This window comes from Pan paniscus, chromosome 15 (assembly GCF_029289425.2).
Source record: "Pan paniscus chromosome 15, NHGRI_mPanPan1-v2.0_pri, whole genome shotgun sequence".
NCBI classification, from domain to species: domain Eukaryota; kingdom Metazoa; phylum Chordata; class Mammalia; order Primates; family Hominidae; genus Pan; species Pan paniscus.
The window spans coordinates 54,056,732-54,083,212 of NC_073264.2; the positions used below are offsets into that span (position 1 = coordinate 54,056,732).

Below are 26,481 nucleotides of genomic sequence, written 5' to 3' on the forward strand. Positions count from 1 at the left end.
AGAGGTTGCAGTGAACCAAGACTGTGCCATTGCACTCCAGCCTGGGCAACACAGCAAGACTCTGTCTCAAAAAAAAAAAAAAAAAAAAAAGCACTTAACTGCACAAATTGTGTATATAGGTGTGTGTGTGAGGTAGTTTATCTCGATGCAGTAACTCTTTTTTCGTTTGAGATGGAGTCTTGCTCTGTTGCCCAGGCTGGAGAGCAATGATGTGATCTCAACTCATTGCAACCTCCACTTCCCGGGTTCAAGTGATTCTCCTGCCTCAGCCTCTGGAGTAGCTGGGACTACAGACAGGCACCACCACACCCAGTCCAGCTAATTTTTGTATTTTTAGTAGAGGCTGGGTTTCACTCTGTTGGCCAGGCTGGTCTTGAATTCCTGACCTCAAGTGATCCAACCCCCTTGGCCTCCCAAAGTGCTGGGATTACAGGCATGAGCCACTGCGCCCGGCACAGATGCAGTAACTCTTGAAAGCACTTAGTTATCTAGTGTATTACAGCACAGCTTGTCTCTAAAGTGGCAAGTTAAATCATAACAGACTATGCAACTGTAACTTGAAAAACCCACTATGTGCAGAACAGATTTTAGACATCCACACATTGAAGCTTTCCTCTAGCTAAAGACTGAGTAGAAGGATGAACACATTATGATGACTTTAGAAGGAAAATGGTTATCTACAAATACTTATAAATAATGGCAAGCAAATGAAAATACTACTGGATCACTAAAGTAGTGGTTTAGTTTTCCATGTGGCATCAAAATCCATAATGAAATAACTGTTGAAATTCCCTGAATTTGCATAAACTAAAGCTTTGGAAAACTTTCCATACAGGAACTCCCTTACATGTTCTAATCTAGACTCTGGACTATGTTCTAAATAAACATTTCTGCTTTCCAGAATGGCAGGCTTGGTATTTCAAACATTAGATGACCAAGTGCAACACACACACACACACACACACACACACACACACACACACACACACTCAGCCTGGCACTTGGCCAGAAGTTAGCAAACATCACCGGAGTAGATTCATTCATCTGCATTATAAAACCATTCAAGGCATAGACTACACTCAAAAACTTGCTCTGAGAGTCCACTTCTCCAAGGTCATGATTTTCAGTTATCCTCCAGGTACAGGCCAACTTTTATTCAGTATATCTTATATTTTAAATTTTGATGTTAAACTTTCAGAAGTAACCCATCACAAATACAAGCTTTCTCAAAAAGGCTCGGGGGTGGGGGGTAAAAAGTTGTACTATTATGAAGCCATCACTTGTTTTCCTTCTCTGGGGAAGAAAAGGGATTTTATGATTTACTTATAAATTTGGCTTGTTTAGTAATTCTTTTAAGTCAAGAACTACTTATAGTTTACTATACCTAGCAAAATTCTAACTTCTATAATAAATTTTAGTAAAATATGTTAATTCTTCAAAACATTTTGCCAGCATTCTGGAAAGAATTATTTCTGTGTCCCTCCTCCCTTATTTAACAGATCCCATCACACCGTATCACGTGCACATAACAGTATCTGACAGACACTCAAACTCCTACCATTAACAGCAAATTGCTACAACATTGACTGAATCAACAAAAATATCCTCCCTCAACTGTAACAGAATGCTCCTCAAATTCAGAAAGTGGTCGTACACTTGCTTTACAAATAAACATCTGTGTATTCTAAGGAACAGAAGGCTTGGGTTTCTCATCATTAGAGGCTGAGTAAATATTGCTTAGTCTACCAAACAGCTTTTGGTATCACAGTGCTCTCCCACTCCATGAGTCACCAAAAAGAAAAAAAAGAAAAAAATACATATTTCAAAGCTTTTTGCTAGAGAAAATATTATGCCCCACTTTATGCAATTCCAGCTCGCTTACACTCTAGAAAATATGAGCGCAGAGAAGGGAGACATTATTGAAAACATCCTATTTAATGTTTTCCTAATAAGATTACCAATTCCTACTTGACTGTTTTGATACAGGCTACTGAGACGCAATTATTGGCCAGGCTCACGTCTGTAATCCCAACACTTTGGGAGGTTTGAGGTGGGTGGGTGGCTTGAGCCCAAGCGTTCAAGGCCAGCCTGGGCAACATAGCAAAACCTCATCTCTATTTAAAAAAAAAAAAAAAAATCCAGGCATGGTGGCCTGTGCCTGTGGTCCTAGCTACCTGGAGGCTGAGGTGGGAGGACCCCTTGACTCTGGGTGGTCAAGGTTGCATAGAAAGTTGATCAAATCCCACTCCTGTTGTTTCTGCATGAGAGCTGGAGCCTATGCCTTACCACACATCCATGGACATGCCCCAGATTTGACTTGGGCCTTCAAACTTTGCACAGTGGCTGCTACTAACTTTTTGAGATAATATTCAGATTCCTGGAGACTCAGTTCTGCCTCATCTAAACCACCAGAGACCAAACAAAGACCAGCCCAATACCTCTTGGACTTTATTTAATGCCATAATGTTGTCAGACTAAAGAGAAAAATGAAGTAATTCTTTTTTAAAAAAAAGAAAGTTGATCAAATAACTTACTTTTTCTTACCTTAAATAACCACATCTTAAAAATAAGTAAGCAACTTAGAGTTTGGAATGAAGAGGAGGTTAAAATATTACTTTTAGGGAGGATAAATTTCTAGTTGCATATTTTTAAAGTACTAATTCAGGAAAGAAATGCAAAATTTGTTTAGTATTCTCACACGTCCATAAACTAGAAGCAAAGTTTTCATTAGATAATCTTTGCTAAGGCAACATGTCATTGTGACTTATAAGCACAGATAACTTTTCTGGGCACGTGACTTATTTCTGATAAATATATACTTTTGTACTCTGCTAATACTGTAATTCTCTGTACCGTTTACTTTTGTTTTAGGATCCTCTTGAGCCCCAAATGAGATATAACTATTACCATAATCAAGAACTGACTGGAGGTAAAGAACACTACAATCCCAGTGTTCTAGTGACAAAGCTACTAAAGAAGCTGGTTCTGACCTACTGTAAGCAAGCCATGCAGACTCAGCAGACCAGAAAACGTCTTTCTCCTGCTTTTCAGGCTACTTGCTCATACCATTTACCTATACCACTTAGTTGCTCATCTATTAAACTTAGAGGACTTTTCCCTCTTTCATTTCATAAGCCAGGCAGACTGCCCAAGACACCCTTGGGGAAACCTACTATTTTTTTCTGTCTACCACTGTATTTCAAACTTCTCACACTTCTGAGAATCCTCCTCCTTCTCAGTAGACAACCATGGATTCTATTGCAGAAAACACAGAAGCCATCAGATTCAAACTCTTTCACCTTCACGCCAACCCATCTATAAGCCTTCTTAAATTTGTACCCAGATGGGCCTCCTGTCTTTGTGTTAACATGAAAAAGTGTCTCTTCCTGTCTATCTAAAGCCAATCCCACCTCCTACGCTCTGCTGCCCTTCCCATCTTCTAGGAACCGTGTGCTTCTTTCCTTACATTGGCTCTCCAGGTGTCTCATCCATTCTCATGGCTTTAAAAGACACTTATTTTCGTCACTGGTCTCAGCAGCCCAACCTTCTACTCAGACCGCCAGCCTATACACCCTACTGCCTATCTCACATCTCTTCTTGATGTCCCACAGATAACTCAATTTATCTGAAATGTAACCCAATTTTTTTTCTTATCCCTACTCTTATTATACTAACTAGCACCAACCATCAACCCAGTTGCTCAAGCTAGGAATCTGAAAGTCATTGATTTTCGCTTTCCCTCATTCCTTACATTTATCAGCAAACTGTCAAATCCACTTCCAAAAATCTCCACTCCAGTCTCCACTGGCACCACCCTATTTCAGGCTGCCATCATCTCTTGCACTGACTACTGCCACAGCCTCCTAACTGGTCTCCTTCATTCCATTCAGCACTTTGCATACAACAGCCAGAGTCATCTTTTCAGCGCTTTCATGCCATTCCCCTGCTGAAAATCCTTTGCAACTGCTTCTAACTGCACTTAAATAAAATCCAAATGCCGTATCAGGTCTACAAAGCCCCACACAATACAGCCTATCTACTCCTCCAAATTTATCCTGTGCTACTCTTCCTTTGCTCCAGCCACACTGGCCTTTTTTAGTTCTAAGAATCATATAACTAAGCTCTTTCCTGCCGCAGTGCCCTTGTACATGCTACTCCACTCCTGGAATGTCTAACTCTCTCTCATCTTTCAGGTTTTAGCATTAATTCCATATTCTCAGAGAAGCCTTTTTTAGCTACCCTAGCCCTCCAATGTCCTATGTCCCTCCATACTGTTGTATTTCAGTATCCTGTGATATCACTGATCAAAATTTATATTCATTTTGTTTGTTGTTGGTGGGTGGGGGAGGAGGGTGCTATCTTTCTTTCCTAATAGATTATAAACTGTCTAAGAAGACAAAGGCAATGTCTATTTTGATCACCATTGTATTTTCAGCACCTAGCACAGTGCTGGGCAGGCAAGAAATATTTAACAAATGAATTAATCCTCCTTTTGAAAATTTTAAAGATCTCTCATTACTCAAAACAATCTCAACAAGAAACTTATTTTTAAACCATCAATAAAAGCAAATACAAGTTTTACTAATTTATAATTAGTAAAATTATAATTTACTAATACAAGTTGTATGTCTGAAGAATCCATTTTATCTTCAACTTCAGAATTAAAATATACTTCAATACTAACTAGAAGAGTGGCAGAGATTCCCCTAGAAAAAGGAAACAAAACTGAACAGACATCCTGTTCTCTCTCACATCTTCTAAAAAGAATGAATTTCTTTGCTCAAGACAATCTCTATTGTGCAAAGTGTTTATGTTCCAAAAGTCCACTTGTAAGTCTGAGAATTCAGATCCATCACAGAAAAACACTACATAGTTAGGTTCCAAATCATACAATAAATTACCCAACCAAAAATAACCTGACCTATATGACTAGCAACACTCTACCTTACCAACTGTATCATAAAGCCTTTTGCAGAATGTTTCAACTTGAGAAGTAAGAAAAACTGCAAGCAATGGCACCTGCAGAGAGTGAGTTGGATGGGGTAAGAAAGGGAATGCTGCTGCCAAGTTGTGAGGGAGACAATGGCTTCCTAAGGAATATCAAATTGTAGGGCACCTGGCTACTCCCTAGTCATCTTTCCCAGAATACCAAGAATTAACCTATTTCCAGTTTCCCAGATACAATTTGTTGTTGTCTTAGGCCTGGGTTTCTTTTCTCTACTAAACGATGACAATAGAAGAGTTTTTAACTTGCTTTCCTTTCCAATGCCTGAAACTCTTCTGATGTTTCTACTGAGACTCTATTGCCAATAATGTGTAAAGACAGGGCCTACAAGTAAAATTAATGCTTAAGTTTGTAAAAACGATGTTTATAATATTATCCCTAATATTGATTGAAATGTAAAGGACACTAGACATTAATCTCAGTATTCAATCATACATTGTCTTTACTCTTGACCCCTTTAGGTCTTTCTCCTCCCAAACTTCTCTTTCAATTTTAGAGTTGGGGATCATGGGGCATCCTGCTTTTAGGATGTGCCCTCCTGTTCTGATCTCTTTAGTCACTCAGACCTTTAAAAAGCGAAAGAGGAGGCAAATGGATGAAGAGTGTGGCTCTTCGGGTGTATAATCAATGCACTAATTAATAAATACTTTCCAAGTAACTATCATATGCCAGGCACTAAGTTGGGCAATGGAATATAAAAATTAATAAGAATTACCATCCCAGTGGCACTTACAGTCCAAGTGAGAGACACAGACAAGTAAAATGAGCTAAAAATATAAAAGAACAAAATGTCACAGAGGCAACCAACATTAAACGTGAAAGATTAATTAGGTTAACACGGCATTTTTACCTGGGTCTTAAAAGATGTGGGAGTTCAAATGTGCTGAGAGAAACCATCCTGCAGACAATGGAGGCTCTCAGATTGTTTTATTAACATAATTTTGATTTGATTATGAAGCACAAATTAGAGTCTGGCAGAAAATTTACCGCAACATTCTAGAGAGCAGGGCCTGACATAAGGCAGAAGGTGAAGAGAAGGAGGCAAATATGAGGGAGTTGTCTAAGCTAGAATCATGGGTCTCAAGGACACTGATTTCAGATGAGAAAGGACAGCTGGAAGGTGAAGAGGGGAAGCTAGAAAGTTCCTAGCTTGATAATTAAATAGATGATAATAATAGCACTAAGATTTGTTTACTGAACATTTAGTACGTACCAAGCACTTAACACATTCTCATTTAATTCCAACAAAAAATGTTAAAAGGGGCAGGCGCGGTGGCTCACGCCTGTAATCCCAGCAACTCCGGGAGGATGAAACAGGTGGATCACGAGGTCAGGAGATAGAGACCATTCTGGCTAACATGGTGAAACCCTGTCTCTACTAAAAATACAAAAAATTAGCTGGGTGTGGTGGCACACGCCTGTAGTCCCAGGCGACAGAGCGAGACTCCGTCTCAAAAAAGAAAAAGAAAAAAATGTTAAAAGGTAAATACTATTATAATCTCTTTGTTTTATAGATGAGAAAACGGCAGGTGGAGCCAAAGGACAGAGAAGTTACATAACTTGGCCAAAGTTCATAAAGTTAGCATATGTAGGAATTAGGATTTGACTCTAGATGAGTGCGATTTCAGAGGTGGCACTCTTAAATAACATGCCATTAGCCAAGATAAAGTTACGCAGAAGAGAAGCAAGTCTGGGTATGTTGAATATGAGGACAAAAGACTAATGTTAGGACTCATTTACATTTCACAGTGAAATCCTGATGATTATCCTGCACATCTCTTAAGGAAATAGGTATTTAGGAGAAAGAAGATAGAACATCCACAAGGAGGCAAAGAGATTATTAAATAAAGGAATATTTTTATTATGCATGTCTTTCACTGATTTAATAATGGCAACCACAGACAAACTCAAAAAGGTTATGGTTAGCAGCCATATAACTACTTGAAGAATGCATACACTAATATGCAAAATTAAACAGATTTTGAAACAACCAAAGAACACAAATGGCTATGAATGCAAAGAAGCAATTAAGAAAAATAATAACAATAATGTACTCACTTTTGGTTTTATACTAGAAATTAAGACTTCTACTGTCCAAAAATAATTGGAATAAATTCTGAGTCATTCCTCTCTTCCTTAAGACTGTTCATTGGTAATTAGATTATTCTAGAAAGACCAGAAGTGAATTCCTAAATTACTCTTAATCTATTTCTAGAGGGACAACCCTCCCTTCTAGAACTACTCTGTATTCTAGAGGAAAATAATTCTCAACAGTGCAATCTACAACACTATCATCCAGGACCTAACTGAAGTTTTTATAATATGAGTTTCCACAACCATGAAAAACAGGAAAAGAATACCCAACATATACTTTTGAACTCTGCTGAATCTTATTCTCTCATATAGAGTTATTATTCATCAACAAAATGTAAAACAACAAAGAAATGAACAAAAAAAAAACACTGGCGATGAAGCATACAAATATTTCCTCCCTATACTTCTGCCCCACCCCATCCAGCAAAGTAAGGAAAGGCCTACACCAAGATCACGGAACAGTCATTATAGTAATCTAATCCTTATATCTTTGAAATTAGATAATATATATCTCTACAAGTTATATTTTACTTTTTCCTCTCCCTCAGCTTTTCTTTCCATCCAAGTATTATGGAGTCTATCCCTTAAGCAGCTGTTAATTTGTTCCTTCCTTTCCTTTTACATTGCCTTAGTTCAGGTCCCCAACATCACTACCCTGAACTACTATAATACCATTTTCTACAACACTATCCAGAGTTATCTCTTAAAATGCAAACTTGATCAGTTTATTTGTCCACAAGTCTGGGCCAGGCACGGTGGCTCACGCTTGTAATCCCAGCACTTTGGGAGGCTGAGGTGGGGGGGAATCACCTAAGGTCGGAGTTCGAGACCAGCCTGACCAACATGGAGAAACCTCGTCTCTACTAAAAATACAAAATTAGCCGGGCATGGTGGCACATGCCTGTAATCCCAGCTACTTGGGAGGCTGAAGCAGGAGAATTGCTTGAACACTGGAGGTGGAGGTTGTGGTGAGCCGAGATCGCGCCATTGCACTCCAGCCTGGGCAACAAGAGCAAAACTCCGTCTCAAAAAAAAAAAAAAAAAAAAAAAGGAAAAGAAAAAAACCCCAAAACTTTCCAAGTCTGTTACTGAAGTATCTTATAATCCGTTAACAGGTTCCACAAATCTGTGCCCCACATTGCCTTTTTCTAGTAGCTCTTACCACACCCAGATGCAGCTTTTGTTCTGGCCTAGTTTGTGGAACAAGCTGGTGTTTCAGATCTCCTTGATAGGCACCTTTTCCTTTCCCCCTTTATCAAACTGACAAAATCATGCACCAGCACCAGCTCAAATATTACCACCTCTGAATCTTCACTGACCCACCTGTCAAAGCAGCAAAGTACACCTTAGCACTTTGAATGATATAATTCATTTATGTAACTAATTTCCCCACTAGATTAAGAGTCTTTATTTATCCTGTGTCTCAAAAGCAGAGACCAGAACCAACAAATATTTATAAACTACTACTTGTAATATACAAATATTTGTAATATACAGGCAGCATGTAAAGCAATCTTAAGAATTAATTGAAAAATTATAATTATTCCGAGATAAAAGTTCATGTTAAACATTAAAAACTCTTACTGTTGATTATAAATGTACATATGGAAATGGAAAAAATAGAAAAACTAGTGTTTATTTAGTGTACTGTAATTAAAACATTAAAAACATTGAGAAGTGTTACTTTTCTTTGTGAAAACTTAACAAGAATAGCTTAAATAGTGCCGTCTTCTAATCATATAACTTATGATGTGGAGCAAGTATCTTTTATGCCTTGGCAAGCTGTCACACTCCTTCCTAAGTCTGGATCAACTTAAAACATTTTGTCCTTTGCTCTTTCAGTATCATGAAATATCTCTGACAGCTCCTTCAGTATGCAAAGTTTTTGCTAGTGTCACTTCCTCTGGGACATCTTCATCCTTTTTGTCATACCACTTGTATCATGTATGCAAGTTTACCTTCACTAAATTCCTTTGGCTGTATATCTATAGTCTTTCAAATGGTGAAAGCATCCACATTTCTATGGTGAGCTATTTCTTCTTTAACTCCATTTATATTTGATTCAACTATCACTTCTAGTATTTCATGATCACTTTTTGTTAATTCATTGCAGTTTTATCTCTGTTGGTCAACTCTTTCAATTATCCATTTTTGTAAAACATCATGAGTTTCTCATGGGGGACAGAGAGGCAACACTAACACTTCTGTGTGTGAACTGTATGCACAGTGGCCAATCATAGATAGACTTTGAAATAAGTGACATGACTTGTCACTGACTGTGATGAGCTTCTGTTATTTACGTAGTGCTTTGTGGACTGAAGAGTTAGCCAGCAAGTTTTGTACTTTATGCAGTTACATCTTAGTTAATGTATAAAGTTAAAAGATAAAGTATGGTGGCAACTAAAATGTGAGCCATGTTGTTAGACAATTAGTGTTATTTAATAAGTAAACGTGCAAATTGCAACTGTCCAAAGTGCTGTTTTCAAAAATGTCTGATGTCATATTAAAAAAAAAGTTTTTAATCTGCTAGCAGAAGCTGTAAACTTCAAAGTTTACATATCATTCAAACTGCAAACATATTTCAATTAAGGTACCCCATTCCATTTTAGGTTAAGGAAATTATTTTACATTAAGGCTCCAATGGCTAACTGAGGCAGTGTCAAATTATGGGAAACCGCTATGGACTAAATGTTTGTGTCCCCCCAAATTCATATGTTGAAATCCTAATCCCCAATATGATGGTATCTGAAGATGGGGCCTTGGGGAGGTAAATCAAGTCATGGAGGTGGAGTGCTTCTGGTGGAACTGGTATCCTTAGAAGAAGAGACAGAAGACAGCTGGTTTCCTATCTCTCCTTCTTTCCCTCCTCCATGTGAGGAAACCAGGAATAGGGTCCTCACTAGAAACCAACCATGCTGACATCCTGATCTTAGATCTGGCAGCCTCCAGAACTGTGAGAAATAAGTGCTTACTGTTTAAGCCACCCAGGATATGTTATTTGTTATGGCAGCCCAAGCAGACTAAGACAGAAACTAAACCTCTAACGAAAAGTGACAAACTGCAATTTCTTCTACATAGCTAGTTGAAAACTGGGGAATTCACTCTTCAAAATAAAGAGATCAACTAATTTTACAAATAGCCTTTTGAAGTTACGAATCTGAAATAATGTCTATCAATTTCAATCTATTATCTGATACTATAAGACATACTAACTCAAAGCAGTTAAGAAGTTTTTTCAGATCACATAAGCCATGCAAGCAGTTACAGAATGCACAAACAGAAAGTATGCCAATTATTCATTTCCAGAGGGTGGGTAACTTTCTATCCAATCCTGAAGGCTGGCTTATTGCTAATTTGGTTCAACCTGGCTTCATTCCTAGAAGACAGGGCTCGGAGTCCATGCAATGAAAAGGTCTGACAAATTCTAAGAGAGTAACATCAGGACAAAATTCACCAGTTAGTACTGGACTTAGAGAAGTATTAGTTGTGTTTGTGTTTTAAATGTGATCAATGACACTAGCTATTCTAAAGTTCAAAAGAAAAGCAATTTAGTAAGAATATTTAATTGGCTTTTACATTGTAAGCTTATCTCAGAAAATATTAACAAATTCTAATATAAAACTTCAATGTATACTGGAAAAATTATTTCTTGAAATCCAAGAGGATTATCATTGCTTACACCTTATCTGCAAGTTATTTTATATGAAACTGATGAATTTCCAATGTGTAAAAATCTGATGTCTCCCCCTATTTAAAGTCTTTTATGGGCATCTCACAGCTCTGGGGATAATGCTAAATCTTTTAAACCTGGTTCAGAAAGCACTTTAGCCTTATTTCTTCTTGAGCCTCACGTCAAGCCACTGGTTCCCTAGGACTGCTCCCCCATCATCACCAGACTTCTTTCAGTTCTTCAACTGGCCACACTCCCTTGCTCCACTTCCCATGCTGGGAATTCTCATCCTCTTCCCAGCCTGTTGTTCTGTCGTCCTATCCCTTACCCACATCTCCTCCCATTTTTTGCCTGGCTAATTCCTACTCTCAGATCTCAGCTTAAAAGTCATTTCCCTCCCTCCACAAATCCTATCCTATATGCTAGGTTCCCGTTGCCCAGTACAGAATCCTATAACTATTTCAATTACCATAATACTCACTACATTATAGTAATTTCTATTTAAGGATTGTCTTTAGGTCGGGAGCAGTGGCTCATGCTTGTAATCTCAACACTCTGGGAGGCTGAGGTGGGCGGATCACCTGAGGTCAGGAGTTGGAGACCAGCCTGGCCAACATGGTGAAACCCCATCTCTACTAAAAAAAAAAAAATACAAAAAAATTAGCCAGGCATGGTGGTGCGTGCCTGTAATCCCAGCTATTCAGGAGGCTGAGGCACGAGAATTGCTTGAACCCTGGAGGTGGAGGTTGCAGTGAGCTTAGATCGTGCCACTGCACTCTAACCTGGGCAACAAAGCAAGACTCTGTCTTAAAATAATAATAATAATAATAATAATAATAATAATAATGATAATAATAATAAAGACTGTCTTTACCTTACGACTGCGAATAGAGTGAGGGTTAAGGAATGAGTTAATTTTGTTCACCCCAGTTTGTAGTATAGTCTCTGGCATCCAATAGGCTCTCATTTATAAATATTAAGTGGATAAGTTAAGGAATAACAGAATATCATTTCACAGTTACCTATGTCTTTCTTCTCTATAAGCTTTTCTTCTATTTCTCTAAGCTAGTCTATAACACACCATGAACACTGCAATCCCCAACCTGGAATGCCTTTCTTCCTAACTTTCCACCCTGTCTCTCTTTAAATAAGGCCAGTTATTACTCATGACTCTAAACCTCTGTCTTCCTGTATTCAAGGGCTACTTATTTGGCACTTCTCAATCAGATCACTGACTCAAAGTAATTTTCTTGTTTCACTTTGTTACTAGCAAGCTGCTCATATTGAGAGCCGGGACTATGCCTCACCATATAATAGTTGGCTCTCTGTAAATGTTTGTTGCTGCTACTACAGTCCAGTTCATGTACCTTATATTCCCACGTCTCATGTTATACCTCTATAACCTACCAAAAATAGAGCATGAATGTATAGAATTATCTCTATGCAGGAACGTTTACACATCAATGTCCCATCTCACCTAAGGGCCTTCTTTGCTATTTTAAGTTCTGTAAGGAATTTACTGCCCAAACTCATTGAGGATCCTCAATAAATTTACTGCCCAAACTCCAAAAGGATCCTCAATAAAACAATTATTAGTCTAACTACTACTTACTATGTGCCAAGAACTGCTCTAAGTGCTTTACACATGTGTATGCATTTAATCCTTAGGACAACCCTAAGTGGTAAGATTACTACACTTATTTTGTTTATAAGGAAACTAAGTTGCAAAGATGTTAAATAACGTGGCACAGGGTCACAAAGCTTGTAAGTAGTGAAGCTGGTATTCAAACCCAGTCAGTGACTTCAAGGAATGTATTCAGACACTTCACAACCACTAAACAGAATTTACAAAGGCAAGAAAATCTTTTAAAATGGTTTCAGCAAGAGATTAAATAAGAAGGGGTTTATGGTTAAATACTACATAAATAAAATGAAAACAAAGCAATCAGAATACTGAAAACCACAGTTGAAATTTGTATTTTAAGTTTACATGGTATTTGAAGGATAACTGTAGATTACATTTTATTGAGCTCTTAGTATAGTCATTCTACTAAGTATCAAGAATTGTTAATCCTTTAAATACCATATTTAGTCAATACATTAGCCCCCAAAACAAGTAAACTAAAGCTAAGTGAGACTAAATAATCAGAAGTTAAAATAACTTGCCCAAGGTCATATGTAACCAATAAGCTGGCCACATCTTAGAGTAAGTTCTTAGTCGCTAACAAAGTTCACTTATTTAGTTTTCTTTTGAGACACAGTCTCACTCTGTCACCCAGGCTGGAGTACAGTGGTGCGATCTCGGCTCACTGCAACCTCCACCTCCCAGGTTCAAGTGATTCTCCTGCCTCAGCCTCCCAAGTAACTGAGACTATAGGCATGAACCACCACACCCAGCTAATTTTTGTATTTTTAGTAGAGTCAGGGTTTCGCCATGTTGGCTGGGCTCGTCTCCAAGTCTGGCCTCAAGTGATCTGCCCATCTTGGCCTCCCTAAGTGCTATAAAATTCACCTTTTAAAGAAGGTATTTGTCCAACCAGAATATTGAATTTATGGAAACACTCCCTATCTTAGCATAGTGAGTCTATAATTTTGTATATGTGGAAGCATAAAATCTGCTTCTAGATGATCTTCATACTTTAATTATTTATAGTATTACTAATAATGATGCAAAGTAGCACAATAAACTTAAAATCAATTCCTAATATGGTAGAGAGTGTGTCAGACCTATTTGGCTTCTGGCTGGCTGTGGTGGCTCACGTCCGTAATCCCAGCATTTTGGGAGGCAGAGGTGGGTGGATCACTTGAGGTTAGGAATTCAAGACCAGCCTGGCCAACATGGTGAAACCCCATCTCTACTAAAAAAAATAATAATAATACAACAATTAGCAGGGCATGGTGGTACGTGCATGTAATCCCAGCTACTCAGGAGGCTGAGGCACTAGAATTGCTTGAACCTGGGAGGTGAAGGTTGCAGTGAGCTGAGAGCACATCACCACACTCCAGCCTGGGCGACAGAGTGAGACTATGGTCCCAAAAAAAAAAAAAAAAAAAAAAGAACTATTTGGCTTCCTGTTAAAAGGCACATTCTCAATCTTTTATAATACTGTTATTTATCTGGCTCAGCACAGGGAGAAAATCTACAAACACTAAAATAGCTGGAACTGTAATTATCATCATAGCTACATTTACAAAAACTATTCTAAACACTTCATGTGTATTAACTAACATAATCCTTATAATAATCCAAAGATACTGTTATTATCCCCATTTTCCAGATGAGGAACCAGAGGCACAGACAGGTCACACAGCCCAAGGTCATACAGCTAGTATATGGTCAAGTCAGGATTCTGACACGGGTGGGCTGCCTCTCAGTCTATGCTCCATACCAAGGGCATTCCATCTTGGCAACAGAAATCATTGCCACCTTGCATAAGACTTTTAACATTGATACAGGAATCATTTGCTTTTTTCAAGTTATTTTTAATTTCAAAGGTTATAAAGTTCTTAGATCTGAACCCAGGAACTACATTAAGGAACATTAAGCTGGGAAGCACTTACCCAGTAGACAACTTCATCTACAATCAATAATGCTAGCACTTTATTGGTGTTTTATTCATAACCCTGAGTGTTCCATTAAGAAAAAGATATCAAAAACATCATTACACTGATGCTTTGAAATTACAATTGATTTTTTAAATACCTAATATATTTTTTAGTTACAACATGATGTAAAAATAAGACAGTTAAATATCTGAGAAAAGACTCCCTTCCGATTCGAAAGTAGATGTCACCTTCTCTGGGCTGGAGGTTATCAGCCCAATAACCTTGATATGTGTAGAAAGGTCACCCCAAGGATGCACTGACACTGGCTGGTCCTTATGTATCTAAATGACAGATAATTGAGTCTGAAACCTGAATCATGGGAGGAAATCAAAACGTAAACCTCAAATTTTAATCATTTACTGCGTATCTCTTTTTCTCATATACACGAATTCACTTCCAAGCAGCATTAATGAAGTTGAGAGAAAATACCATAAGACATCATTTTCAATTAACTTTCAAAATGTTTTACTATGTAACTCTAGGTGAGTTACTATGAACAATTAATTATTCATAATATTCTCAAAGAAGGGAAATAGATCAGGATTTGTATACTGACCCTTTAATCCACAAGAGTATGGCTGTAGATATCTTATATTTAAAGACATTTAGATATCTTCAGATACTGTTTATGTATCTTCTACTTTAGAGTTACCACATTTGAAGAACTATTTTCAAAGAATCCTAATACATTACACATTCCAAAGAGACAGGAACAAACTTAAATGACAGTTTATTCTGTGTTATCTATACTGAGATTCTAGAAATTGAAAAACTGACTTAGCCAGTAGGTTAGTCATTATGGAAATGCAAATTAAAATCACAATGAGATAGTACTACTTACTTATTAGAATGGCTAAAATTAAAACAAACGACACTAAATTCTGACAGTAACAAGGGTAGGGGAGACCTGAGAGCAACTGGAACTCTCATACAATACTGACAGGAAGGTAAAGTGACGTGGCCACTATGAAAAAGTTTGGCAGTTTCTTCTAACTTCAAGCATATACTTACTATACCACCCAGCAATCCCACACCTAGGTAGTTACCCCAGAAAAATGAAAATATGCATTCACACGGATGTTTACAGCAGCCTTATTCATCATCTCCCAAAACTGGGAGTAACCCAAATGCCCTTCAATTGCTAAACGGACAAACTGTGAAATAATCCATTCAATGGACTACTACTCAGCGATAAAAAACTATTGATACAAACACATGAACGAAGCTAACATGTATTATGCTAAGTGAAAGAAACCAGATTCAAAGAGCTAGAACTGAATGGTTCCATTTGCAGGCCATTCTAGAAAAGGCAAATTATCAGTGGTTTTTAGGATCTGGGTTTGAGGCGATGAGATGGTTACAAAGGAAACTTTTGGGAGTACTGTAAAAGTTTTCTATCTTGACTGTGGTAGTTTTACATGTCAAAACTCAGAATATTATACTAAGAAGGATAAATTTTACTATATGTCAATCAGACCTCAATGAGCCTGACACTAAGAAAAAAAATTAACAGGAAAAACAATTATATAGTAATTATGCAACTAATTTGTTAAAGAATGAATTATAACGAATATGAATTTGTAACCACAAACCCAAGTGCAGAAGTCACACTTCTTAATGACAAAATAAAAGAATTATTTAAAAATACACTTTCAGATGTATTTGTTTACTTCTCACTGGGCATATATACCATTTTTAAATGTTCCATGGCATAAGCATTAATTTGTCAGTAAAATAATTATTTAAATAGGAATACTGCATACATTAGCTTTTTTCTGAAACTACTTTCATTAGTTTCTAAATAGGCCCAATGTTTTCATGTGGCTTTGCTATAAATGAACTAAAAACACTGCTCTTATAGAATATATTAAGTAGAGAATTAATTTACTACTGATGCTTTCATGGTTTTAGATTTTTCAAATACCTGGAATACCATCATCCACTTATTGGTCCCCTGCATTTCAGAAATCTTATTAAAATGGTACTTAAATAGCTTTCTTACACTGCAGAGGCAGGTGTGTGTTTGGAAGTTGGCGGGAAAGTAAAACGACAGCTATTTTTTCTTGTTGTTTAGAGGGTGGGAACAGAAAGCAATCCTAAACTAAGCTTTTTTTGAGGAGTGCAATTCCCCACCAGTAAAGCTGGAACTTATTAAATATACTAGATTATATTTTAACCTACTTTTCCTTTTTTTCCTTCCTACTTTCATATACTCAGAGACTCAATGCCACAGAGAAGTATCCACTCTCATTTGCATAACACAAATAGTTTAAAGTATATATATATATGTAGTATCAATATATATGTATTATCTCACTTAATTCTCACCAAAACCTATGAGAAAATGTTTTTTTCTTTTTTTTTTTGAGATGGAGTCTCGCTCTGTCGCCCAGGCTGGAGTGCAGTGGCGCAATCCCGGCTCACTGCAAGCTCCACCTTCTGGGTTCACACCATTCTCCAGCCTCAGCCTCCCGAGTAGCTGCAACTACAGGCGCCCACCACCACACCCAGCTAATTTTTTGTATTTTCAGTAGAGACGGGGTTTCATTGTGTTAGCCAGGATGGTCTTATCTCCTGACCTCGTGAGCCACCTGCCTCGGCCTCCCAAAGTGCTAGGATTACAGGCGTGAGCCACCCCGCCTGCCCCAAGAAAATTTTTTTCAATTTCTATTTTATAGAAGTCAAAACCCACTCAGGTTGGATTCATTGTCCAAAGGTCATACAAACCAGTAAAGTAGCAGACAGAGCCAGAAGTTGAATCCAGATCTTCTGACACACTAGGCAACCTGTTATTTCTTAATAATCTGTGCCTCCATCAGCACCTACTACAGTCTGAGAACAGCTGACATTATGGGAAACCTACATCCAATGATGTCTAAAACTATTATTAACAGCTTATTTAATAGTAAGCTAAGAAGTAAACTAAATTTTAAAAATAAAGTATGTGAAAAAGAACCTATAAAAATATCACTCTTGGCCAGGCGTGGTGGCTGATGCCTGTAATCCCAGCACCTTGGGAGGCCGAGGTGGGCGGATCACCTGAGGTCAGGAGTTCAAGACCAGCCTCGCCAACATGGTGAAATCCCATCTCTACTAAAAATACAAAAATTAGCGTGGCGGCGGGTGCCTGTAATCCCAACTACTTGGGAGGCTGAGGCAGGAGAATCACTTGAACTTGGGAGGCGGAGGTTGCAGTGGGCTGAAATCGTGCCACTGCACTCCAGCCTGGGTGACAAGAGCAAAACTCTGTCTCAAAAGAAAAAAAAATCACTCTGAAGTGAAATTTGCACTGATACTAAGAACCTTATTTTAAAAAGGTTAAACAATGTCTTGAAAGACCAAGGCTGAGGAACTGTTCTACAGGGTGGCCATAAAGTTTACAAACAGATACTATCATTTTACATGTATCTTAATGTAATATCAATAAGCCATTTATTATATACTCTCCTGTAGCTCCACACTTGCTGGCTGTTCTGTATATCAAAGGAGATTACGAGGCCCTTTCAACTAAATGTGAAATGAGATTCTGGATGGGAAAAAAAACAAAGGCCATTATTGGGACAACTGGCAAATTTTGAAAATGGATGCATATTAGATGACAGAAGTGAATCAATGTTGAATTTCCTGAATGTGATCACTATACTGTAATTATGCAAGAGAAGTTTCTTGTTCTTAGGTGATACATATTTAAATATTTAGGCATCAAAGGTTATGAGTAAGTCTGAAACTTCATCCAACTGCTCCCCAACATGTGTATGTTTGTGTGTATAGAGAATTCGAATGGCAAAATACTAACTGGTGTCTAGATGAAGATTACACAGTGTTCACTCAATTACTCTTGAACTTAGATGTTTGAAATTTTTAAAAATTAAGAGCCAAAGATAACAGGTAAAATTTTACATATTTTCTTTCCATTCTCTTCAATAGCGATTAGACATTTCCAACAAGCCCTTTTATAAGTAATTGAATAAACATATTTTTAGCATCTCTATAAATAAGTTAACTCTAGTTGGAAACAAACAGTTTTTTACTTTAAAAAACTGGGTATAAAACACAGCAGCAAAACAAAAACAAAAGGCAGCAAATAGCACATACTCTAAGGAATAGCTCATACTTTATTAGCTGCCACAGGATTACAGTAAAACTTGAGTACTGTCCTCCACTTTTAAAGAGCTTAAAATTTGCTAAGAAACTGATACAATTTAATTCACTTCCTATGGATCATGAACAGTGTTTTAAACACTGAGTAAACTTACTATCAGATTTAACCAAAACTTAATTCACTTTAATAAGATTTTAACATTGTTTCCTACTCCACCCCCAAGATTTAAAAAAATTTCTTATAATGTTAATGTATTTCACTATGAATGCAATGAGGTTGCATCATGTAGGCATTAATTTCCATGAATTCAATTGTGAGCCCTCAAGGGGAAAAACTGAGGATTTCAACTGCATAGGCACCATTCCACCAAATAAGCACACACCTTCCCCAGGGAGCACTAAGCCAGGGTATAAGGGAGCTGTCCAGTTACGTATGCCTCTTTCCCAGTGTGCATCTTGCCAAGCTCTAATCCTAGTGTTTAAAGTATTTTTTTGTGTAACGAAGCCCCTAATGTAAGCCAGCTTCTTCATCTGGTGCTCAACTAATGAAACTTACTTTTGGAGTTCCTAGAGGAAAAACTAGCTATTTTCCACTTCTGTGAGATACAATGAACATATACCATACTAAATGATCACGTTAAGGGATTTTTAGTGGTAACTTTATTAAAATCTATTTCTTTTTTTGGTCACATGTGCTAAGTTCACAATCTAACTTGATCCTAACATGCAACTCCAACATAAATGAACTTTTTTCATTATTATATGGCAAGAACATGACACACTTTTAAAGCAAGGACTTCTTTCTAAAGGCCACGTTCAGAAATATAATCCTCAGATTTTCTTTTTCTTTTTTTTGGAGACAGAGTCTTGCTCTGTTGCCCAGGAATGGAGTGCCGGGGTGCAATCACAGCTCACTGCAGCCGCAAACTCCCAGGTTCAGGCAATCCTCCTGTCTCAGCCTCCCGAGTAGCTGGGACTACAGGTGTGTGCCATCACGCCTGGCTAATTTTTGTATTTTCTGTTTTTCTGTAGAAACGGGATTTCACCATGTTGCCCGGCTGGTCTCAAACTCCTAGCTCAAGCAAACAACTCCTGAGCCTCGGCCTCCCAAAGTGCTAGGATTACAGGCGTAAGTTACCGCACCCAGCCAATCCTCAATTTTTCTATGCTGTTTTGTGTGTGTGTGTGTGTGGGTTGGGGGCGGGGGTACGGAATCTCGCTCGTCACCCAGGCTGGAGTGCAGTGGTGTGATCTCAGCTCATTGCAACATCCGCCTCCCAGGTTCAAGCGATTCTCCTGGCTCAGCCTGAGTAGCTGGGATTACAGGCGCCTGCTACCATGCCTGTCTAATTTTTTTTTGTAATTTTGGTAGAGACGGGGATTTCACCATGTTGGCCAGGCTGGTCTAGAACTCCTGACCTCAGGTGATCCACCTGCCTCAGCCTCCCAAGGTGCTAGTATTACAGGCGTGAGCCACCACTCCCGGCCTAATCCTCAATCTTTCTAAAGCAACTTCATATGTTTCTCTTTAGTTACTCCTGAGTCCTCCAATTTGCATTTTTTTCCCTTGTAGATTGTGTGACTTGATCTAACCCAACTTCTACATTCTCTCTACTCATAGAATCAGAGCTAGAGGAAACTTAAGAGATCACCTATTTTTTCCTCTCTGCTCACAGAGCTGGCTGGAGATTTCCATTCAGTGAGCTCCAGATTATAATAACTTCCTTATTCTCCGTTTAAAATGAATTTTTATAGAAAGGTGGAAATTTAATTGTACACATAAGTTTTAAAAAGACATTTTAAAAAGTGATACTAAAACTCAGTGAACAGATCCACTTGGTATTTAGAGTCTGCCAGGCTGGAGTGCAGTGGCACTATCTCGGCTCATTGCAACCTCCGCCTCCTGGGTTCGAGCGATTCTCCTGTCTCAGCCTCCCGAGTAGCTGGGACTACAGGTGCCCATCACCATGCCCGGCTAATTTTTGCATTTTTAGCAGAGGCGGGGTTTCACCATATTGGCCAGGCTGGTCTCGAGCTCCTAAACTTCTTATCTGCCCGCCTTGGCCTCCCAAAGTGCTGGGATTAGAGGCATGAACCACCGTGCCCAGCCAAGGATTTAATACTTCTCAATGACCTCCAGAGGAATCCCATAAAATTGGGCCTCTTCTTGACAAAATTTATTTTTGAAGACAATTTTATTTTGATGTCTTGTTTTTATAATCCTTATCCCTGATATTTCATATTTAAAATTTTTCTTTTAAAAAACACTATACACGTTTGAAATTTGTCTTTGATTAAAAAAAAAAAACAGGCATGGCAGCTCACATCTGTAATCCCAACACTTTGGGAGGCCAAGGTGGAAGGACTGCTTGAGGCCAGGAGTTCAAGACCAGCCTGGGCAACAAAGCAAGACCCATCTCTACAAAAAAATTTTAAAAGTCAGCAAGATGTGGTGGTGCGTGCCTGTAGTTCCAGCTACTCAGGAAGCTAAGGCAAGAGGATTACTTGAGCCCAGAAGTTTGAGGATTCAAAGAGCCATGAACACACACTCACTCCAGCCTGGGTGACAGTGCAAGACCCTGCCTCAAACCAAACCAAACCAAACAGTACTAAATTTTCACAATTCTTTTTTTTTTTGAGGTGGAGTCTTGCTCTGTCGCTTAGGCTGGGTGGTGTGATTTTGGCTCACTGCAACCTCCGCCTCCCAGGTTCAAGTGATTCTCCTGCCTCAGCCTCCCAAGCAGCTGAGATTCCAGGCACATGCCACCACATCCAGCTAATTTTTGTATTTTTAGTAGAGATGGGGTTTCTCCATGTTGGTCAGGCTGGTCTCAAAGTCCTGACCTCAGGTGATCCACCTGCCTCAGCCTCCCTGCCTGCTGGGATTACAGATGTGAGCCACCGTACCCGACCTAAACTGGATTTTAGGGTGTTTTTCACTTTCTGGGTGAAGTATAAACACTGAGGGGATCAATTATTTATGAAGTATCAGCCTAGACTAAGTCACAAATGCAGAAACTTTGTCACATTACGATATAATTCCCCAAAGCCCACTTCATGACATATGCTTTTGCTTTCTTTTAAAAGATTAATAGTGAATGACAAATGTGTTTTATACTGAGATTTAAAAGAGACCTAGGATGGACATGGTGGCTCACGGCTGCAATCCCAACACTTTGGGAGGCCAAGGCAGGCGGATGACGAGGTTAGGAGATCAAGACCATCCCGGTTAACACGGTGAAACCCCGTCTCTACTAAAAACACAAATAATTAGCCAGGCATGGTGGCGGGTGTCTGTAGTCCCAGCTACTCGGGAGGCTGAGGCAGGAGAATGGCGTGAACGCAGGAGGCGGAGCTTGCAGTGAGCTGGGATCGCGCTACTGCCCTCCAGTCTGGGCAACAGAGTGAGACTCCCGTCTCAAAAAGTAAAAAATAAATACATAAATAAATAAATGAGACTTTTCAGATCTTTGAATTAAAGTCAAAATTCTAAAAACTGTGTTTTAATGGCCTTAAGCGAAGTGTACACGTTATTTATAATAAAAGTCTAACTAAATACAAAGATATTACTGACACATATTAAGGAAACATTATTTACATTTATGTCGTGCTTAATTAAAATGCCTCGCTCTGGGATGAACCCTAGCTTCAAGATGAACCTGACACACAAGGGCCAAACCATAAAATTGTGTCATGACTTTTTTTGTTACAGACCTCTTTGAGAAATTAAAGTGAAGAAGCCTCTTCCTAGAAACTTCCACATGTGCACACACACAATTTTAATACAATGTTGAGGGAATAGGTCATCCTGAGATCTATCGACTTCAGGGAAATAATTGCTGCTACTGAACATTATCTGGGAAAATCACCTTAAAATATAATGCTTTTGGTATTCATATACCGTCCAAGAGATTAAGAAGGATATCAGACAGTCTGGAGTTTGAAAATGTAAGTGAATGCTCTGGTGTCTTCTGTTCATAACTGCTTCAAGGCCACAGTAGCCCAAGTCTGCTAATTTTCCATCACTGCTCTGCAAACCTGAGACAACAGACTCTGTACCATCTCATCCCTACCACCATCTCCACCTTTTATCTAGACTCTGCAAGCTGCTTTGATCCTCTCTAGCCACTGTTGGCAAGTAGTCATCCAGTCTGCCCTTTAATACCTTCAGTGACATAAGTCAGGGCTTCAGAAGGCAGGTCATTCCAGTTTTACGCAACTCTGAAAAATTGCAAAGTTCTTTTCTAATTTGACTAGCCTGATTTGTGGATGTTTTAAATGCTGCCCTACCGAATCTCTCCTCTATTTACTTGCTGACAGGCAACGAAATAGGTTACCATTCAAAGCATCTAATCCTAAAAACCAAAAGCATCACTTAGCTCTACTTTTACCAAACAGGAAAGTCAGAGGCACTTTCTATTTGGAATTCAAAATATAAGAGGAATCAGTATGAATTCAGTTCAAAAAAGATGTAAGGTTTCCATATGCACAGCATTTCCTACCTTGTTGGGCTTCTTTTCTCTGCATAAAAAATTAAAAATGTATCAGCATTAAAAGATTAAGATTATAGTCATTTAAATTAACATCATTTCTGTCTGCAGTTTATTCTCTATATTTCTATTTATTACTGTGATTCTATAATAAACAGTCCTAAGCAATGCAAAATAAATATAGAAACCATTATTTATTCATTAGCTACAGCCTGGCTTTCGAGAACTACAAGTTGTCTCAGTCACCTTCAACAGCTCCTTTTTTTGCAATATAAAAAATATCTCCTATTGAGACCAATGTATTAATACGGTCCATTTACCATAAATTAGAAAAGCTCTAACAAAAATGCTTGTTTTCTTTGAAAACAAAATATCCAAATATTTGCTATTTTCCTTCTTAAATAATCTCATACCAGAGCTGGACAAAAAAGGTTCATAAATATTTTGCAAACAGTGACTGATTTATTCAAATCAGATAAAAACACTGTTAACTGCCAGTTAAATGGTTAATCAATACAGCAAAATCTAATTTTCACTGGGCTACCTAGGAGGATTTTCTTTCCTGAGCTGTATCTCAGGGAGCCAAACAATGCACAGTCTTAAGGAAGAGGCTACCTTGTAAGGAGCTTCTCTTTGGTCCTTCAATAATAAAACTTCCTGCAGGGGTACAAAGCAGGTCCACCCAAATGAATCCTGCCTTATTTTGCAAAATGCATCAGAGTGCTATTTCAGTACCTTTACATACAATAATCCTTTGCTAAGAAATAGATTTCCTGACAAACAAGCACTTCTCTACTTTCCCAGTGTAGCTTGAAAACGAATGCTGTGTTTAAAAAAAAAAAAAAAAAAAAAAGACGAAAAAAACCCCCAGAAAGTCCCCAACCCCCCTTCACCAAAACAAAAAACAATTCCAGCCTAAAAAGACAATGCCACACAGATAATCATCTTATCACAACTGCATTATGTACAAAAGGCTCTTTAAAGCTCAGGAAGATAGTTCTCTGAGCATTTCTCTTATGATCAAATCATCTATTTAGCTGATTCTTCCAGATGAAAATGGTTTCATTCATCACAAAAATGTGTACTGCACACTCTTCACACTGTAAGATACCTTATTATTTTAAATCGGATATCAATCCAATATATATTTGTACTCAAGCAAATACCGTCAACCTCAAATTAGTTTAACAAAGTCTGCTTTTTAACACAAAGTTCTTTCCTTGGCTTGTTATTAATATAAAACCGAACGCTCGAAACGGCTTACATCGAGCATGGACTATGGATACCAAGTTTGTCAAGCACTGCCCCACCCCTAGTAAGAGTGGATGACTGGAACATTTTAATGCACTCCACCACGTAGAACAGCCACAGAAACTTCACACTGGCGCCAGTAGTTGCACATTTTCCAGCACAGATTTTTCTTAAATGGATTTTGCATCATTCTCTATACCAAACGTCACTAACATTCAGGTATGCTGAAGACACAGATAACCACGGACACTGTAATATCACCCTCCCAACACACTTTCCTCATTCTTTTATCGTTCTGTCAGTAAATGTTAAGAATTAACGAGTTCCCCGGCACACATCCCCAGTCCCGCGTAACTACGCAATTAAGGTTATAATTGGGAGGCTCGAATCATTACATATGAAAATTCAGAGAGTAACAAAACAAAATAAGACGCAAAGGGGAACAGATCTATCTGCTTAAATACTGAAAGATTTTACATTTCCAAAAAGCATTTGCGAGATGCCAAGATTTCTCAAATGGGCCCCTCCCCCGTCGTAAGCCTCTTTCCTCCCCCCACCAATTCTGGGAAGTCATTAGTTGGACGCGGCTGGGATGCTACTCACCGAGTTTCTCCACCAGCTTAAGCATCACCCCTCCAATGTGCACCTCGCCGGTCACTCTCAGGGTGACATCGCGGTTCAGGTCCGTCACATGGACACTCAGTTCCCACGTCCCGTCCGCGTAGCAGCCATCTGGCATCCTTATCCCGTCCAGAGCCATGGCTCCTTCCTGCGAGCGCGGAGGAAATGGCTCTCGTAAGCGTCACTCCCCCAAAGAAAGGCGAATCCCACCGAATTCGCAGCGCCGGCCACGGGCTGGGAGGTGGTGGAGGACCCGGGGCTTTCGGCAGAAACTCGGGAGGGCGGCGGCGGCCGGGGCTGCGGGAGGACCCTACGCCCCGCTCGCCCCGCAGCGTTCCTCGGTCCCGGCGCCGCCCGCCCCACACCGTCCCCGCCTAGCGGACCGCGGCGGGCTTCACCTGCCGGCCGGCCCCGAGACACAGCGCAGGCTGACTCCCCGTTCCCCTCCCCGCCGCGCCCCCTCGGGTCCCGGCGGCGTCCCGCTCCCTCACCGCGCGCTCCTAGCGCTCCGGGCCCGGGGCTCGCGCGGCAACAGGCGAGGGGCTGGAGGCTCGCGGGGCGGCGGTGTCCGCGCCCGGCTCCTCGGCTGGCGAAGCGCTGCCTGTGGCCGGAGCGGCTAATGGAGTCCCGTCGTCGCGGCCCCTCGCCTGGCTCCCCGCGCTCCACCCTCTCCCCGCCCCCTCTGTCCGAGCCTGGCTGGGCTGGGCGCGCTGGCTCCCTCCTTCGCCGCCCGCAGAGCCGCCCTGAGCGGGTCCGGCCGGCCTCGCCTCTGCCCCCGCCCTCCCGGCGCCGCGCTCGGGGGAGGGGGCTGCGGGTCCCGGGCGGGGCGGGGCGGCGCGGGGGTGGCGGGGGGCGCGGCGGGGCGGCAATCTCGGCCCCGCGGAGCGCTGCCCTTTTATGGAAATGAAGGACCCGGCTCAGGGATTGAATCCAACATCCGGGCTCTAGGCGGCGGGCCCTGAGGAGGGGGAGCGGGGGAGCGCGGGCGGCCTTTCCCGGGGCGCTGGTGGCCGGCGGGGCGTCCAGAGCTCAGGCTGGACTGGGGCCCCCGCGGCGTGTGTCCGCGCTGGCAGCAGGGAGAGGGGGCTTGTCCGTGAGAAACGGCCCCAGGAAATTCCCAGGGCAAGGTCGTTTTCGGAGAACAAAGTCCTCTCGCCCCCTCCCCACGCCTGGAGCGAGACAAAAAGCCTCAGGGAGGTGAGAGGTGCCGCACCCCGGGATCTGGAGAGAGGAGTCTGGGATGGAGAAACTTTAAAAAGTAAATGCCCAAACCAACTCCTTGAATGTCCCACAAAAGAATGAGAAAACCCAGAGGGAGGTGAACCACAAAAATTGCTTTGCAAGCAATGTCCGGCACCATCAGCAACTCCTACTGGACTCCCAGGAGTTTGCAAGCGTTCTTAACCCCTTCGGACGCTCCAGCCAGATACCAGTCAAACAGATGATGCTCTTGCCTGAGGGGAAAGGAAAGACACAACCTAGTGCCACAGGTTTTACTCAGAAACTGTTTCCCCAGCTTCTCCAGCTCTTTGTACTTATTTGTGTGTTTTTTATATGCAAGTTAGAACTAACAGTCTATTAAAGCTGTTAGATGGAGATACATGCTCCATCCCACCCTCAGCCACACCTTGGATTTTAATACT

The 26,481-nt window shown here is 40.1% G+C and overlaps 1 protein-coding gene across 4 annotated transcripts in view; it reads right to left on the minus strand.

Moving 5' to 3' along the window:
* FERMT2 (FERM domain containing kindlin 2) overlaps positions 1-25,642 on the minus strand; it is a 93,886-nt gene extending 68,244 nt beyond the window's left edge. For all 4 annotated transcript variants that reach the window (XM_003831705.5, XM_003831706.5, XM_034937561.3 and 1 more), the window contains exons 1-2: positions 25,330-25,642; positions 24,821-24,986 (exon numbers count right to left, since the gene is read on the minus strand). In XM_003831705.5, coding sequence (XP_003831753.1) covers positions 24,821-24,977 — 157 coding nt within the window. In that variant the 5' untranslated portion in view covers positions 24,978-24,986; positions 25,330-25,642. The remainder of the gene's footprint in view (positions 1-24,820; positions 24,987-25,329) is intronic.
* Positions 25,643-26,481: the final 839 nt, after the last annotated feature.